The sequence below is a fragment of the Sus scrofa genome, chromosome 6 (genome assembly GCF_000003025.6).
Source record: "Sus scrofa isolate TJ Tabasco breed Duroc chromosome 6, Sscrofa11.1, whole genome shotgun sequence".
NCBI lineage: Eukaryota > Metazoa > Chordata > Mammalia > Artiodactyla > Suidae > Sus > Sus scrofa.
Window position 1 is genome coordinate 162885416 of NC_010448.4, and position 17704 is coordinate 162903119.

The following is a 17704-nucleotide window of genomic DNA, read 5'->3' on the forward strand; positions in this document are numbered from 1 at the left end:
CCATTATCCTCCATTATGCTCCATCACAAGTGACTAGACCTAGTTCCCAGTGCTGTACAGAACGATGTCATTGCTTATCCGTTCCAAAGGCAGTAGTTTGTATCTATTAACCCCAAATTCCCAGTCCATCCCACTCCCTCCCCGTCCCCCTTGCCAACCTCAAGTCTGTTCTCCATGTCCATGATTTTCTTTTCAGTGGAAAGGTTTACCTGTGCCCTATATTAGATTCCAGATATAAGTGATAGCGTATGTTTTCTCTTTCTCTTTCTGACCTACTTCACTTAGTATGAGAGTCTCTAGTTCCATCCGTGTTGCTGCGAATGGCATTATTTTGTTCTTTTTATGGCTGAGTAGTATTCCATTGTGTATATATATATATACCACATCTTGTTAATCCATTCATCTGTCAGTGGACATTTAGCTTGTTTCCATGTCTTGGCTATTGTGAATAGTGCTGCAGTGAACATAGGGGTGCATGTTAAAGAGGTTTTACTGGGGCAGATCAAAGTTAAATGGAAGAGGAGGGGACCATAAGGGCCAGGAGATTAAGACCAGGTCTTATGAGGAAAGGACAAAGGAACTTGGGACTATTTAGCCAGGAGGGAAGGTAACACAGATCTTCTGCAGGTTTCCAACCTCGTCATGAGCTGAAGCGTCTATAAACAAAGTTGATGTCATAAGGGAGCAGCTTTTAACCCTGCTCAAAGTAGAACTATTCAGCCAGTAAGAAGAAGTGAATTCTCCATCAAGAAAAGGGGTAAAACAGAAGCAGTTCATACAACTGTGGGGACATTGCAGAGGGGATTCCTGTCCTGATGGAAAGTCAGACTCAGTGACCTCTGGGCTCCAGTGTCACTAATTCTATGGAAAGGACAAAGCAGCTTTTATGAACCAAGAGTCACATGGTAATAATAACAACAAAACATCAATACAAAATAGCTCTTTTTATTGAGCACCTATTAAGGACCAGGCATCATGCTGAGTGATTTATGTGCATTATCACATTGGGGGCTTTCGAGCCAGGATTAGAACTGACTGAATTCTAATCCTGGTTTTGCCATTTAATGAAGATGTGGTTTAAGGCAGGTGATTTCTTCTGTCTGAACCCCATGTCCTTCTTTTGTACTATACCAAACCCTACGGCATTGCCAAGAGTGTAAGAAGAAAGGACACATCAAAGCACCTGGTATTGTGCCTGGCCTATATTTAGTACTCAGAAAATACTGGTGCTTTTTCCTTTCTGCTCAAGCAGAATTTCAGGAAGCCATTCTAAGGGAGAGGCACAATAAAGAGGAAAATGCAAATGAGGTGAAATACGGCAAATGCCAGGTAATAAAAGCTCCTGCACTGTGTATGCTGAAGCCTTCTCACAATGAAGTTTGTCACTAAGTTTGTTATTAAGAAAAAGATTATATATTTCTAGTCCTATTAGTGGAAAATGAACTGTAGGAAGAGGACAGAGGTTGTTTGAGGCTTAAGGAATCCTGACTGAGACTTGAGGAGAGCTGCTCGCCGCTGGCCCGTCCCCAGCCTCCAATACCCTCTTCTTACCCTCAGGTTCCCATTACATCCAGTCAGGACTGAGCTTCCCCGTATGTACGATGTAATGGGGGGCAAGCCTGCTGAGATGTTAATCACCTTAGCCCTTGGGGTCAAGGCCAGTTGCCTCTAAACACAAGCAGCTGCAACCATATGGCCTAGAGTACCTGACAAATACTATTTTCTATGAATGCTGTATAGTATTAAAAGATGAGGATTCAGTTAGAGAAGAAATGATTTGATCACACATAATTGAAATTGTCACAGCACTACGGAGCAGATTCAATCTTGCTTAGAAAGGAGTATCAGGAGGGTGGCAGTGCCTTACGGATCCAGGGCAAAGAGGGTTGCCAGGATATCAGAAACATAACCAGTACAGCCAGTGTGAGCAAAGAGAAATCTAAGGCCACTTGGTACAGGTGAAGGAGCCGTGGCTGGGTATCTGGAAAGGGACTTTGTGGTTACGGGTAAGCCATATTCCTCTCAGGGCCTCATTTTCCCTATAGGTAACTTAGGGTTGACCAGAAGACCTCAAAGGCCTTCTTGGCTCTGACCAGAAAGGCCGTCCATCGCCCCCGTCTCGAGGATGCAAGGCCTCCCTGCAGAACTGTGAGACCACGTTCTTCACAACATGCTCTGCTCTCTCTGCATGTCTGAAATCCCCTTCAAGTCCGCCCTCGCCCTGACCTGTTAAGCAACAGGTTTGGCTCTGGCTTAAATCAGTGCTCTCACAATGTGTTCTCTTTTGCAGCAACAGCGGCAGCTTGACCTCCTGACGATAACCAGCCCCGGTGAGTAGGCATGGCTATTCAGCTTTGCCTTTTCTCTTATTTCCTAGTGACGTCTGGTTGCCTATTCAAATGCAATTTGCATCCTCCTCCCTTGAATGAGCAGCGGAATTCTTGCATCCTGAATGATCCTTCTTCCCCTATCCTCTACCCCCGGGCAGTTTCTTTTCTCCTTGCCAGCTCTGTGCTGCCTTCCCTTGACTCTGCAAATGGCAGGGCTGATGCTATGATGCTGCATATTCCAGGGCTAAGTTCTCCCCAAATCATTCGATAGACTCAGGTGTCAAGGACGTGTGCTGATCTCCTGAGAAATATTGTCTTAAAATCATGGGGAATGGGGAAGCTGCTAGGTGGATGGCACAGAATGAAGGAAACGAAGGAAGGAAGCTCATGAGGAAAGGCCAGTCTGGGGAAGGAACCAAGTTCGGTCTTCTGTAACTCTTGTCACTCACCTTTAGGAAGGACAAGTCACCCAACAAAGCTGTGGCCCTGGGATTAAAAGGTCCTTTCTTCCCCCTAGGCCTGGCATCTAACCTACAAAGAAGTTGAGCAGTTTAGTTTGACTAGAAGATATTTTATTTTGGTTTGGGAACTTGAGGCAAGAAGGCCAACAAGGGATGCTGTTCTTTCTTGAAATCCAAGAGGGTGTTGGAGCCAGTGGGGTTCGTGAGCATTCATGAGTGGGCGTGGTGGTTCATCTTCACCCACTGGTGATGTTTAAAATACCTAACAGCTAACAGCCCTGGCCCTTCTGTGCTGGGCATTAACACTTCGGTTCCTAGGCTATGGGGAAATAGCATCCTAGGGAAGAGACTAGTGTGGCAAAGTGGCCACATGCAGGGTTGGAGGCTCAAGAGTGGCTAGTTACCAATAAATATGGAGGTATTTTCAGTATTTTAATAACAGTATAGCTGTGCCGTGTCATCCCTGCCCTCCACCCAGCCTGCTGCTGTATTCAGGGCCAGTTGGCTCACTTATAGGGAGATTAAGAAATCTTCCTCTGTAGGTACTATCAGCACTGAGGCTGGTTATCTGTCTGAGTGAGGGAGATATAAGACAGTGACTACAAATGGAAGTTGGGTCCACCCAGTTCAGGTGATAAAGCTCTTTGAACTTGGGACTCAAGAAAAATAAAGATGAACTAGTTTGAAAATGCTCAGTCTAACCCATAGAATGTGCTTTGTTTAACATGTATAGAATTAACATATATCAAAATTCCAGATCATGGGCTAACATAACTAGAATGGCTCAGCTGTGTGACCTACCAACCCCTTCCCACTAAGGTGCTGGTGAGGGGTTATCTTGTCCTGTCCTGTTTAGTTGCTCCCCTTCCTGACCATGTTCCGTTCCACTCTGTGTGTTGACCCTGTTTGCCTGCTTTCCTATCCCATCCCACCCTGATTTGATATTGATGCTGATGTATGAATTGGAAAGGGTTCTTGATCTGTCTTCAGCTGCTTTACAAGGAAACGTTTAGACTCTGCTAACTGTGTGTCTTTTGTGCCAGTTCTTTCTGTCCCAAATTGCTACTGCACAAATTCAAGCAGAACAGCTATGACCCTGGTGCACTCCTTTTGAACAACTATGGAACTGCAAAATATTAAGCCCTGCCAGAGTTTGGAATGGCTTATAATTTTCCCTGCTTTTAGATGAGAAAAGACTATTTTATGGGTCAAAGCTCCTCAAAAGATGTGTTGTGTCACACAGGTGTACATTACTGCAAATACCTATATTTGTGTGATATTATGAGATATGTCATGAGAGACATACTTGTGAATATTGACCTACTCATCTCTCGGGTGCACAGGTTAGGTGTTGGGGGAACTAAGCCCCCAAGGTGATAGCCTCTACTCCAGTGTGCCAACCAAGTATTTTCCATGTGTACCATGACTTGGAAAGGTTAGGAAGGACCATTAGACTGTTTTCTGGACAACTCTAGACTATGCCAAAATCACTTTCCTCTGTTGTTACTGTCTCTCACCTTGAAAGTCTTCCCCCCATTCCCCACCTCTCCAGAAGCTGCAGCAGCCAGCAGGGGGCAGGCTACCTCTCTGGGGCTGCCAATGGGAGGTACTAAGTCTTGCTTTCTTCACCAGACCCTCCCCCACACAGACTCTAGGTGAGATTTTTCTGTGCTCAGCTGACTGCCTCTCTCTCCCTGCCTTCATCCTGTAGATAACCACTATAATAAGTTCAATGATTTTGCATATCTGTGTATCCAAAAATATAACTAGTATTGTTTTATAAATTCCTAAAAGTGATGTCACATGACAAATAGCATTCTGTGACTTTTCCTCTACTTATTATGTTGTACAGACTATATTCACATGGATACATGCAGCTCTGGGTCAGTCATTGCAACTTCTGTGTAGTATTTCACAGGTGATTACATCACAATTTCTTTTTCCATTTTACTGACCCTAATTTAGGTTATTTCTAGGGTGTTTGTTTTTTTGTTGTTGTTTTTTGTTTGTTTGTTTGTTTGTTTTTGTAAGTTTAAACAATGCTACTAGGAGCATTTTTGGGCATGTCTCCTTATACTTAACTATGAGAATTTCTCTAGAGCATATAACTGGGAGAGAAATTACTGCTTATATGCTTCTTCAAATTTACTGTATAATAGCCAATTGTTTTCTAAAGTAGTTGAACAAATTAATACTTCAAAGTATAAGAACAGCAAAGTATAATTGCTTCCTTTTCTCTGAATCCTTGGAACTGTCAGATTTTTAAATTTTTACCAGTCATCACAATAAGCATGAAATGTTATTCCATTGTTTTTATAATATGTGTTTCTTTGTTTACTGGTAGGGTGGAATATTTTTCATATGGTTATTGACTAGTTTGGTTTCTTCTTCTGTAAACTGACTTTTTGTATTATTTGTTCATTTTGTATTGGGTGGTTTCTTTTCATTGATATTTAGTTCTTTATTTTTATGTGTATCAATACTTTGCCACTTAACGTGCATTGCAAATACCTTCCCCCAGATGGTGGCTGGTGTTTTTTGATTTACGATGTATTTTGATTTATGGAAGTTTTTTTTTTTTTAACTTTAGTGTAGTCGAATGCATGAATATTGCTTTGTGAGCTTTGTTTTTATAGCTTACTTAAGAAATCCTTCCCTACCTGAATATCATATTCTCCTGTATTCTAAAAATTGTGAAGTCTTACATCACACTTGTTCTTTATCTCATTTAGGACTGATTGTTGTGTGTAATATGAATTAGGGATTTAGGTGTTTTTTTTACCTATGGATAACCTATTATCTCAATACCATGCAACAACTAGTTTATCGTTTCTCCCACTTATTAGTGATTAAAATCTGTCATATGTCAATTTTCCTATATATAGAATCTATTTTTGAGCTCTCTGTACTATACTATTGATTTTTTTTTTTTGGTCCTTTGTCTTTTTAGGGCTGTAGGGCTGCACCCACAACATGTGGAGGTTCCCAGGCCAGGCGTTGAATTGGAGCTGTAGCTGCAGCCTACACCACAGCCACAGCAACCCCAGATCTGAGCTGTGTCTGCTACCTACACAACAGCTCATGGCAATGGAAGATCGTTAAACCACTGAGTGAGGCCAGGGCTCAAATCTGCAATCTAATGGTTCCTAGTCAGATTCGTTTCCGCTGCACCACAGTGGAAACACCAGTACTATTTAATCTGTATTAATTCCACATTTAATTATAATACATCTTAATTTCAATATTGTCTTATAATTAGGATATATCCTTTTCCCATATGTGTTTATTTTTTGAAAGCACAGTTTTCTTTTTAATGAAATCTAGTAATTCATGCATTGTAACAGGTGAATTTAATCTGTTTATATTTATTATAAGTACTAATATTTTTGTATATATTTCTTTTTGTATTACTCAATGAATTTATTACATTTATAGTTGTACAATGATCATCACAATCCAGTTTTATGGGGTTTCCATCCCACAACCCCAGTGCATCCCTCCAACCCCTGAACTGTCTCCTTTGGAAACCATAAGTTTTTCAAAGTCTGTGAGTCATTATCTGCTCTGCAAAGAAATTCTTTGTGTCCTTTTTTCAGATTCTACATGTAACTGATAGAATTTAATGTTGGTGTCTCATTGTCTAACTGACTTCACTTAGCATAATTTCTAGGTCCATCCATATTGCTAAAAATGCTGGTATTTCTTTCCTTTTAACGGCTGAGTAATATTCCATTGTGAATATGTACCATATCTTCTTTATCCACTCCTCTGTCGATGGACATTTAGGTTGTTTTCATGTCTTGGCTATTGCAAAGAGTGCTGCAATGAACATTGGAATACATGTGTCTTTGCGAGTCATGGTATTCTCTGGATAGATGCCCAGGAGTGGGATTGCTGGATGAAATGGTAATTCTACTTTTAGTTTTCTGAGGAATCTTCATACTGTTTTCCACAGTGGTTACACCAATTTACAATCCCACCAACAGTGTCATAGGGTTCCTTTTTCTCCACACCCTCTCCAGCACTTATTGTTTGTAGACTTTTTAATGATGGCCATTCTGGCTGATGTAAGTTGGTACATAGTGGTTTTGACTTGCATTTCTCTAATAATGAGTGATGTTGAACATCTTTGCATGTGTTTTTTGGCCATCTGTATGTCTTCTTTGGAGAATTGTCTATTTAGATCTTCTGCCCATTTTTTGATGGGGTTGTTTGTTTTTTTTTTTTTGGTATTAGACGGTAGGAAGTGTTTATGAGCTCCAGTCTTTCTATTCCACCATCTTAATTCCGCCTCATTGAATATTTCTTCCATCATGTTTGTGCTTCCTATTTACCATTCATTTTCCTTTTGCCCTGCCTTGTTTTGGATTATGTTTTATATATTACCTGCTTTTTTCACCCCATCTGCAGATTTGGATGCTGTAGATTTTGTTTCTAATCTTAACTGGTTAGTCATTAACTATACTTTTTTTTTTTTGCAAAGTCTACAGTTGTTCAAAATTGCTATCATCTTTTCACCACAAAAAGAGCTGTAGCATGCTTTAACCACCTCCTGAATTCTGCCCTGTATTCATCTACACCTAGCTATTATTGTGTAGACTTTTAAGTTTTTGCAAAAAGAAAAACAATGATGATTGACTTTTCCTACTCAGCTTATAAAGTTTGTATTTACTGTATCTCATGATTTTCCTATGTTACCGTAGTAAATGAATCCTTTAACAGCTATTTTAGTGAGAGTTCGTGGGCAACCATCTTAATCTATGTCCTTATTTTGACTTATCTCTGGAATGGTAGTTTGGCTAAGTATAAATTATGGTTTGAGGAGGACTTTCCTTTGTACTCGGAAGATTTTTTTTCCTTTTTTTTACATCCATGGATGCTAATGAGAAGTCTACCATTATCTATTTATGATAAATTATCTTTTCTTGGGAAGGTTTAAAGTATTTTTTATCTTCATGCTTTACTTTTTATTGTGTCTAATTGTGAATCTATTTCTATTTACCCTCCTTGGTACTTTGGGTATACTTTCCACCTGAAAATCTGTCTTTCTTTAATTCAGAGAAATTATTGGCAAATTATCTCTTCAAATATTGCTTTTCCTTTATTCTTTTGATTCTCTTCTTCAATTATTTCTTTTAGATGAATATCGGATTCTCTCAAGTAGCCCTCCATGGTTCTTTACTGATTTTCATAATTTTTGTCATTTTATCTTACTGCATTGAGTCTGAGTTCCCCACAAGTAATTTGAATTCATAAATCCGCTTTTTGACCATATCTAGTCTAGATTTTTTTCCTGTGTTTTTCAATATTTCAATGACTATGTATTTTTAATTTCCAAGATTTCTAATTTTGTTCATATCCACCTGTTCTTGTTTTATTTCTGCCTATTCTGTTTCATAATTTCTTATTCTGTTTTAATGTCTTCATTTGTTTCTTTGAACATCCTCAATATGCTTATTTTTAAATCTTTGACTGTTCTATAAAATAAGTTTCATCTGGAGTGAATTCAAGTTATAACTGTTGATTTTGTTTAGTAACATTTTTAGCATTTAATTTCTTTATGCATTTCAAAATGTTAATTTATAATATCAGTTTGAGTAGGAAGTTTTCTGTTATTTTCTCTCCCCATCCCTGACCACCCCTCCCACAAACTCCCATTATGCTCACATATCCTTATATGGTGGTGTTTCCACTTGACTCTACTCCTATTTTAGCAGTTGACACTGCCAGCATAGGGCCTGGTAAAAATTGGGGATATGGCAGATCCAGTGACAAAAACTCAGCAGGATAGCTTAGTATTGCTTCTGATTCCTGCATTGATAGTCTTTACCTCTTTGGGCCTACAGCATACGGGAGACATCTCCCAGAAATTTCTACAGCAGCCATTTTTTTCCCTAGGCTCCTTTCATAATGCGGAGCCCCACCCTAGGTCCTTGCTCTAAGCAGAAGACCTTGTCTCTGCTCCTCATCTCCTGTAGAGCACTTTCAGGAGGCCCATAAGAGGCCAACTTTCAGCTGCTGCTGCCGGCTTCTACATCCAGATCTCAACAAGCAAGTAGCCCCAGGAGCCTCTGCCCTTTTACATTTCTGCACATTTCACCTTCATGGAGATATGTCTCTTGCAGTGGAGCCTACAATATATTTTCATTTCATTTTTGAATATTATTCAATATTACTATTTGATGGGAATGAATGGGATTATTGAAGCACGAACTCATTTAGTCATTTGGCCCAGAAATACCACTATAGTTTTTCCTCTTACTTTTCGGAAAGTTTCTTCTCCTATAACCTCTTCAGTAGAAGGGAGGCAGTATGAGGAAGTATTTTTCACCTATCCAAGTGCAGCTTTTACCACCAGATTGATAAAAGAGATTGTTACTTTGTGCATGTGTATATACAAATATATATGTAATTTTTAAAATAAAATTAAAATGATCCTATATAAATGGTTATATTTGAATATAGTGTAAACATTTTTCAATATTATTAAATATTTTCTAAGAGGGATTTTTATATAGCTAAAAAGCATTCTATTTTAAATTTATCTATTGTATATTAAATTGTTAATGATTTAATTATAAATAACACCACAATGAACTTTCTTGTATAGAAGATTTTTGTGTGCATCTTTATTTCTTTAGGAACAGTTCCTAGAATGAGAATTACTAAGGAAAGGTATAGTCATGACAGGTTAGGTTACACTGAAGTAACAATGACGTCCAAATTACAGAGACTTGAAAAGCAAATGTTTGTTGTTCACTTTTGACACATATCTTTCATGGACTGGAGTCAGATCTACTCTACATAGTCTTTACTCTGGCACTCAGGCTGACCAAGCACCTTTTGGGACTTTGCTTAGTTTGGGTTCTTAAGAATCAGACCTCGAGACAAAGATTGTAGTGTAAGTAGTTTATTTGGGAGGCGATTCTAGAGACCTTGCTGGGAGGTGGGGGGAAGTGATATGGGAAAAGGAAGAAAGCTAAGGTTCATGATCAAGCAAACTACCACGCCGGTGGCACCTGGAATTTAATCCTGCAGGGGAACCCTGGGAGTCAGTGTGGAAAGTAAGTCTTAGAGCTATCCTTCTGAGGGGCAGAGGAATGGAGTGAAGATGGGGTTTTAATTCCCTGACACTTCCATTCCTCTCAGTGTATGGACAGAGCAGATTCCAGTGGCAGAGAAAGCCCTCAGGAGAGATTTGCAGATGTTGACAATTGGCAAGTATTTGGTATATGCAGAGTAGTAAGCACCATGAAAATAGGTGAGATTGCGGGAAGGTACTGACGGCACCTGCCCTGTGGGTTGTCATGGCAGAGGGCAAGGGAAGGGAGGGCAAGCCATGTACCTGCCCTTAAAAATTTTTAAAAAGGGTCGCTTTTGCCCAAATTTCCTTGTTCAGAGCAAGACATATGACCATTTCTAATTCAATAGGGTAGAGATGTCGAATCTGCCCACAGGGAAGGGCACTGCAATGAGAAGGACTGGAACATTTGGCAATGATGAATATACTTTTTCACACTTTTAGAATGATTTTCATGTTCCCAACATCAAGCTAAAAGTGCTGGTCATAGCTTAAAAAAATAACAGCTTCACTGAGGTATAATTCATATGCCATAAAATTTATCCTTTAAAGTGTACCTTTTTGTCGTTTTTCGGTACATCCACAGAATTATACAATCACCACCACTAATTCCAGAATGTTATTATCACGCCAAAAAGGGACTATACTTATTTGCAGTTGTTCCCCTTTTTTGCTTTCTCCTAGGCCCTGGCAACTACTAATCTACTTTCTATCTCACTGGATTTGCCTGTTCTAGATGTCTCAAACAAATGGAATCGTACAGTATGTGGCTTTTTATGACTAGATTTTTTTCACTTAGCATAATGTTTTCAAGGTTCATCCATATTGCAGCATGTATCAGTACTTACTCCTTTTTATTGCCACCTAATATTCCATTGTATAGATACCTCGCAATTTGTTTATCCATTCGTCTTTTGGTGACATTTCTGTAGTTTCCATTTTTGGATATTGTGAATAATGCTGCTATAGACACTTGGAAATAAGTCTTTGTGTGGCAATGTGTTTTGAACGCTCTTGGACATAAACCTAGGAATGGAATGGCTAGATCGTTTGGCAAATGTTGAGGTAAACATTTTGAGAAACTGCCAACTATTTTCCAAAGTAGCTATACCATTTTGCATTCTCATCAGCAATGTAGCATGCTTCCAGTTTCTTCACATCCTCTCTAACATTTATTATTAACTCTCTTTTGATTACTGCCATCCTAGTGGGTATAATATGGCATCTCACAGTAGTTTGGGTTTGCATTTTCCTAATGCTTTATGATGTTGACCACATTTTTATTTGCTTATTGACCATTTGTATATATTTTTTGGAGAGATGTTTAGTCAAATTATTTTCCCTTACCCATTTTAATTAGGCTATGTTTATCATTTTATTGTTGAGTTGTAAGAGTTTTAAAATATGTATTCTGGGTACAGGGTCTTTTCATCAGATTCATTATTTGCAAATATGTTTACCTGTTCCATATGTTGTCTTTTCACTTGCTTGGTGTCCTTTGAAGCAAAAAAGCTTTTAATTTTGATGAAGTCCAATTTATCTATTTTGCTGCTTTTGTTGCTTATGCTCTTGGTTTCATGTCCAAGAAAACATTGCCTAATGTCACAAAGATGTGAGTTAATTTTTATATGATATGAGATAGGACTCTAATTTACCTCATTTGCCTGTGATTATCCAGTTTTCCTATCACCATTTGTTCAAAAAATTCTTTTTTTCCACTGTTGGTTTATCTTTTCATCCTTGTCAAATAGTCATTAACTTTTTGATGGTATAGCCTAAAAGGGCAGCATTTAGGAAATATCTAAATACTGGCACTCAGTGCCAGAGCTGTGTTAGGCGCTTTGTATTTTTCACATAATTCTCCCCACTGTCCCATAAGGCAGGCATCATCTTTCCCGATTTGAAGACACGAAACCAAGGTGCTGCACGATTAGAATTGCCCACATGATTGCAGTTAAAAAGTAAGTGATGGCATCAGGATTAAATTACAGATCTGTCTGATTCTGAATCCATTACCTTTCCTACTGCTACATATAAATATTACTTCATTTGTGATACTGGCCCACAGAGTCCTCTTTCTCAGATGAAATTAAAGCTGACCTACTTTGCTGGTGGTAAGGAAAGCCTAGAGAGTTGGGGACATCCTAGTCACGGAGCTTTTCTGCTAAGTAGACTGCATCCTAAGGAAACAATCGATTTCCTAAAATATCATAGAAACCTCCAGAAAAAAAAAAGCATAGCTATGTTGATTTCTGATTGCAAATATTCACAAAAATGTTTATCCCCTCCTGACCTTGTTAAAACAGTTCCTATGTTAAATGATAGTAAACTAAGCTGGCCATTACATGACAACTTTGTCTCCATTTAAAATCCCCCAGGAATTAAAGGTAGCCCCTCTGAAGATTAAAGGAACAAGAGAGGCCAAACTAGCCATTTTTCCTGCTTCATGGACATTTTTAGAGCCAGCAGAGCCTGTGGAGCTAGCCCAAAGTGGCCAGGACCAGGAGTCAAGCCAAGCCAGGAGACTCCTAATCTCACAGCCAGAAAGTTAGCAACACGGCGCATATGCACAGAAAGGATGGTTCAAAAAATGCATGCGCCTCATTAAAACAACTTTAAAGAGATCTTCAAAGAAGATAAATAAATTACTCCTAGGCCCACAACCTTAGCGCAATACAAAACCTAATTCTATTTGTACATTTTTCCTTTCAGTTCTTGTCTATATACAGAAACATATTTACATAATTGCAATCACAGTAAGTTTTTATGTACATCTTTTTTCACTTAACGTTATTTCATAAACAAGCTTCATGTTGCTGTGTAGTTTACATACTTACCATCTTTTAAAATAACTTTCTCTATTAAAAAATTGTACATGCCCCTGGCGCAGATTTTGAAAACCCCAGATAAGTTCTAAAGATAAAATATCAGTTATCTCCCAGAGGCAGTCACTGTTTAATATTTTAACACATTTACTTCTTTGACTGTTTTCGATGCATGTATAATTTTGTTTTACATAGTTGAGATCATATAGAATATAAAATTTTATCCTGATTTTTCAGTTAATATTACAACAGAAATATTTTCCCATGCCAACAATGTTAGGTATTTAACTTGAAATTAGTTTTTCAGTCTTATAAATAACTTCTCAGGCTTTGTGTATATTTTTGGTCTACATTTTAGGTTATTGTCTTAAGATAGATTACTAGGGATGGACTTACTAGATCCATAAGCATTTTATGAGCATTTTAAAGGCATACTTATTTTTAAAAGCTCTAGTATCTTCTATCTTTTATATGCATCTTGGTTTATAAAAATACATTTCTTATTGTTGTTCATTTGTGTTATTTCCAGATGTTTTTCTTTTACAAATAACTCTGCCATAAAATTATTTGTGAAAAAATCTTTTGCTTCTTTTGCATAAGGTTTTTATACTGGCTATTTAAAAAGTAGAGTTACTGGGCCAAAGAGCATTAATATGTTTAAGGAATTATTAAGTCTTACTGCCAACTCATTTTCCAGAAAGGTTGTATCAATTTACATTCCCACTTCCATCCCCCAACCTCCATTTTTCATGTCAACAATAAAAAACAACAGCATCGGGTATTACTCAGAAAATTTATTAAATCTAAGTAAGCGAATTCCAGAATCCAAGAAACACATAAAAGCAGGGAGAAACATGTTTGTTCTTATGGTCCCCAGGAGACAAACTAAGTACTATGTTCCTAGAATATTTGCCCTGGGAAATCTACATAGGATGCCACATCCCAGGACTCAGGTAAGGAGGTTAATGGGAAGGGGTCAAGGATCCCATTTTGGAGCATGCAGATGGGTCGACTGTGCTCTGGGAAGGGGAACTGGAGGTGTGGCGTCCAAAAGCACCATAGCTGATCAGCACGGGAGAGGTCAGGTCGGGAAGCAGCTGGCAAGACCTTAGCCATCAGACTGAATGTGAGCCCCAGGCCCAGAGGACCTGGAATTCAATACAGAGAAGGTAAAATTAAAGCCTAGGAACTAAGTAAGTAGGAATCTTTAATCACAACCTAAATTGGCTTAGACAAAAATAGGTAATTTATAAGTTCATAGATAATCCAGAAATAAATCTGCCTTTCTGTGCATCTTGATATAGGGCTCTTAGGACCCAGTCTGTTTTTCTTCTTCTCTTAACTCATTTTGCTCCTAACTGTATTCCCAGGCCACGTGCTGTCTCAGGAGGGCAGAATTTGCATTTCTCCAAATTCTAGTCCAGTAGGAAAAAGCAAGAGACCGATGAAGAAGTCCCAGCAGAATTTCTGTTGTTTCTCATTCTGTGATTGGGTCATTATGACCTCATCTTTGAACAAGTATCTGTGTCCAGGGAGGGCTACTGTGCTGACTGGCTGAGAATTGAGTTACAAACATCATCCACAGGGGATAAATTGAGGCCTGGCATTACCTGGAAATGGCCCAAGATCATAAAAATTTTTGCGATGACTATCTCTGTGGCCAGTCTAAACCAGTTTTGTGAATTATAAGGTCTCGGAGCAGAGCAAACATTGATCTGTTCTATAGCAGCCCTTCTATCAAAAAAGGTAGACCCAGTAGGGGCTGCACAGCTAGAGTCTCTGGGTAGACACAGGACTCATCATCAAGTGGAGGCTAGACCTTTGTCCCAGAGAGGGCCTTTCTGGTTAAAGCCAGACATATACCAGTAGCTCAGGGTATTGAGACCAGGCACCAGGCAGGGATGGCAGTCAGGGAAGAGGACCTTAACAGGTATGGAGCAGGGTGTAGGCCCTACCTGGGAGTTGGCTTTTAGCAGTAGTCACAGTGTGGGAACCAGGTAGACCTAAGTTGCAGTCATGGTTCTGCCACTTCTTAACTCCATGCCCTTAGAAAAATCATTTAACTACTTTGTAGCTTAGCTTACCATTAAATATGGATGTTTATACCTACTTCACAGGGGTGAAGTGAAGCTTAAGAGAGGTAATCATGGCAGGAAAGCCCCAGCATATTTAATATTAGCATGAAAATACCTTATACACCTTAGAGGCCAGAAGAGCTTTGTTCACATTAGGCCTTCGTAATGGGGTTTGAGAGAAAGAGGAAAGCTCATCTGGCCTTAACTGGGAGGACATTGGTTCTGTTGGTTCTAATTGATTCAGGAACTGAAGATCTAAACTCACAGGCTAAAGGTCTACAACAGCATTCAGCTGTCTCTGTACTGATGTTCCCTGGTCTGAAGCAGTGCAATTATAATCACCCTAGTCTAGCCATGAGATAGAATAAGAGATGAGTAATATTCTCTTATTCTGTGTGGTCGTTTCCTTCATGGGGATGGCAGGTAAGGGGAGTATTGATTTGATTTCATTAGTCATTATATTAGGCGTCCATGAAAACACGGTATTTTAAAACCCTTCCTAGTGAAGTAAACATCATTTTCATTTATTGTTATTATTATAATTGTATATTCTTTAAAAAAGTTTTAGGGAGATTATCAAAACATCTTCATGTCAAGGATAATTATTATTTCTCTCTTTTCTCTCTCCCTCTCTCTTTTAAAAATCTTTGTGTTGAGGGGGAGGATGTTAAGAACTTTAACACGAGTCTACTCTGTTTCTGTGAGTATGGTACTTTAGATTCCACATATGAAATCCTGCAGTATTTGTCTTTCTCTGTCTGACTTATTTCTCTGAGTAGAATGCCCTGAAGCTTCATCCATGTTATCACAAATGGCAGGATTTTATGCTTTTTTATGACTGAAAAAAATATGTATATTACATTTTCTTTGTTCCTCCTTCGATGGACACTTAGACTGTTTCTACACCTTGGCTATTATAAATAATGCTATAGTGAACATTTAGATGCAGATAGATTTTTTTGAGAGAGTGATGTCATTTCCTTCAGATTTACAATGAGACGTGGGGTTGCTGGATCATATGGTAGTTCTATTTTTAATTTTTTTAGGAACGTCCATACTGTTTTATTCCCACCAACGGTACACAAATCCTTGCCAACACTTATAATCTCTTTTTGATAATAGCCATTCTAACAAGTGTGAGGTGATACCTCATTGTGGTTTTAATTGCATTCCGCTAGTGATGAGTACTGTTGAGCAACTTCTCCTGTACTTTGACCATATGTATGTCTTTTTGGAAGAATAACTATTCAGATCATTTGCCCATGTTTAACTCACTTTTTGTTTTGTTTGTTTTGTTGTTGTTGTCGTTCTTGGTATTAAATTGTATGTCTATATATGGATATTAACCCTCTACCAGATATATAGTTTGCAAATATTTTCTTCCATCCTATAGGTTGCTCTTTCATTTTGTTGATCATTTCTTTTGCTGCATAGAAACTTTTTAATTTGATGTAGCCCCATTTGTTTATTTTTGCTTGTGTTATTTGGGTTTTGGGTTTTATATGCAAAAAAAAAAAAAAAAAAAGATTGCTAAATCCAGTATCAAGAAGCTCTTTCCCTGTTTCCTTTTGGGAGTTTTACAGTTTGAGATCTTACGTTTCAGTCCTTAATCCATTTCAAGTTGATTTTTGTGAGTGGTGTAGGACAGTGTTCACTTTCACTTTTTTACTTGTGAATATCCAGTTTTCCCAACACCATATATTAATTACATTATCTTTTCCACATTGAGTATTCCTGACTTCCTTGTCAAATATTTATTTTATTTTATTTTATTTTTATTTTCCCACTGTACAGCAAGGGGATCAAGTTATTGAATGTATATGCATGGGTTTATTTTAGGGCTCTTGATTCTCTTTCATTGATCTATGTGTCTGTTGTTATGCCACTACCATACTATTTTGATTACTGTAGCTCTGTAGTATAGTTTGACCTCTGGAAGTGTAATGCCTCCAGCTTTCTTCTTTCTTACGATTACTTTTGTTATGGTTCCTATTGATTTTAGGATTTTGATTTAGTCCTATTATTTTAGGACTTTTTTCCCATATAAAAATACAAACTGGAACTTTGATTGGGATAGCATCAGATCTATAGATGGCTTTTGTTAGTATGGACATTTTAACAATATTAATTATTCCAATCCATGGACATAGCATATATTTCCATTTATTTGTGTCTTTTTGAATTTCTTTCACCATATGTCTTAAAGCTTTCAGTATACAGATCTCTCATCTTAAATTGTCAATGAAATATTAGTTTACTTTCTGACATATTTGAAATAATGGGCTTTGCCAGATTCCAAATATCAGTGTCTAAATTCCTAGACTCTCTATTCTGTTAGTTTATTTGAAAGTCTATTCTTGATCCTAGAGCATATTGTTTATATTTTTATAACAGGTCTTAGTAATTTGTAGAATTATTTCTTCTGTATTATCTCATTTGTTCTAAATCATTTTGTTCATTTGCATCTGTCATCAGAACTGATAATACAAAAAGGAAAAATACAAACCAATTTCACTTAAGAATATCAGTGCAAAAATTGCATAAAATAATATCAAATACCTATTGGATATTAATAGAACTTCTTTAACCTTAAAACCTAGACATTTAAGATCTTAATTATATTCCCAGAAAATTACATACTTTCCAACTGCTGAAAATATTTTTTGAATTCTCTCAAAATTTTTAAAAATCTCCTTATAATGACTCTTCTACCTTTTATTGTTAAATTGATTTTTTGTTATAGGGAATTGGCACTTTTCCCCATTTTGGTGTGTGTGTGTGTGTGTATGGGAAAACACCAGAAACTTTTTTATTGAATTATTTTTATTGAGGTATTGATACACAATATATATAATAAAGTTACAAGTGTACAATATAGTAATTCACAATTTTTAAAGATTATACTCCATTGATAGTTATTATAAAATAGTGG

General features: G+C 37.8%; 1 protein-coding gene across 2 annotated transcripts in view; it reads left to right on the forward strand.

Annotated features, from left to right (window-relative positions):
* AGBL4 (ATP/GTP binding protein like 4) overlaps nt 1-17704 on the forward strand; it is a 1262788-nt gene that overhangs the window by 931921 nt on the left and 313163 nt on the right. For both annotated transcript variants that reach the window (XM_021097823.1, XM_021097822.1), the window contains exon 6: nt 2291-2330. In XM_021097823.1, coding sequence (XP_020953482.1) covers nt 2291-2330 — 40 coding nt within the window. The remainder of the gene's footprint in view (nt 1-2290; nt 2331-17704) is intronic.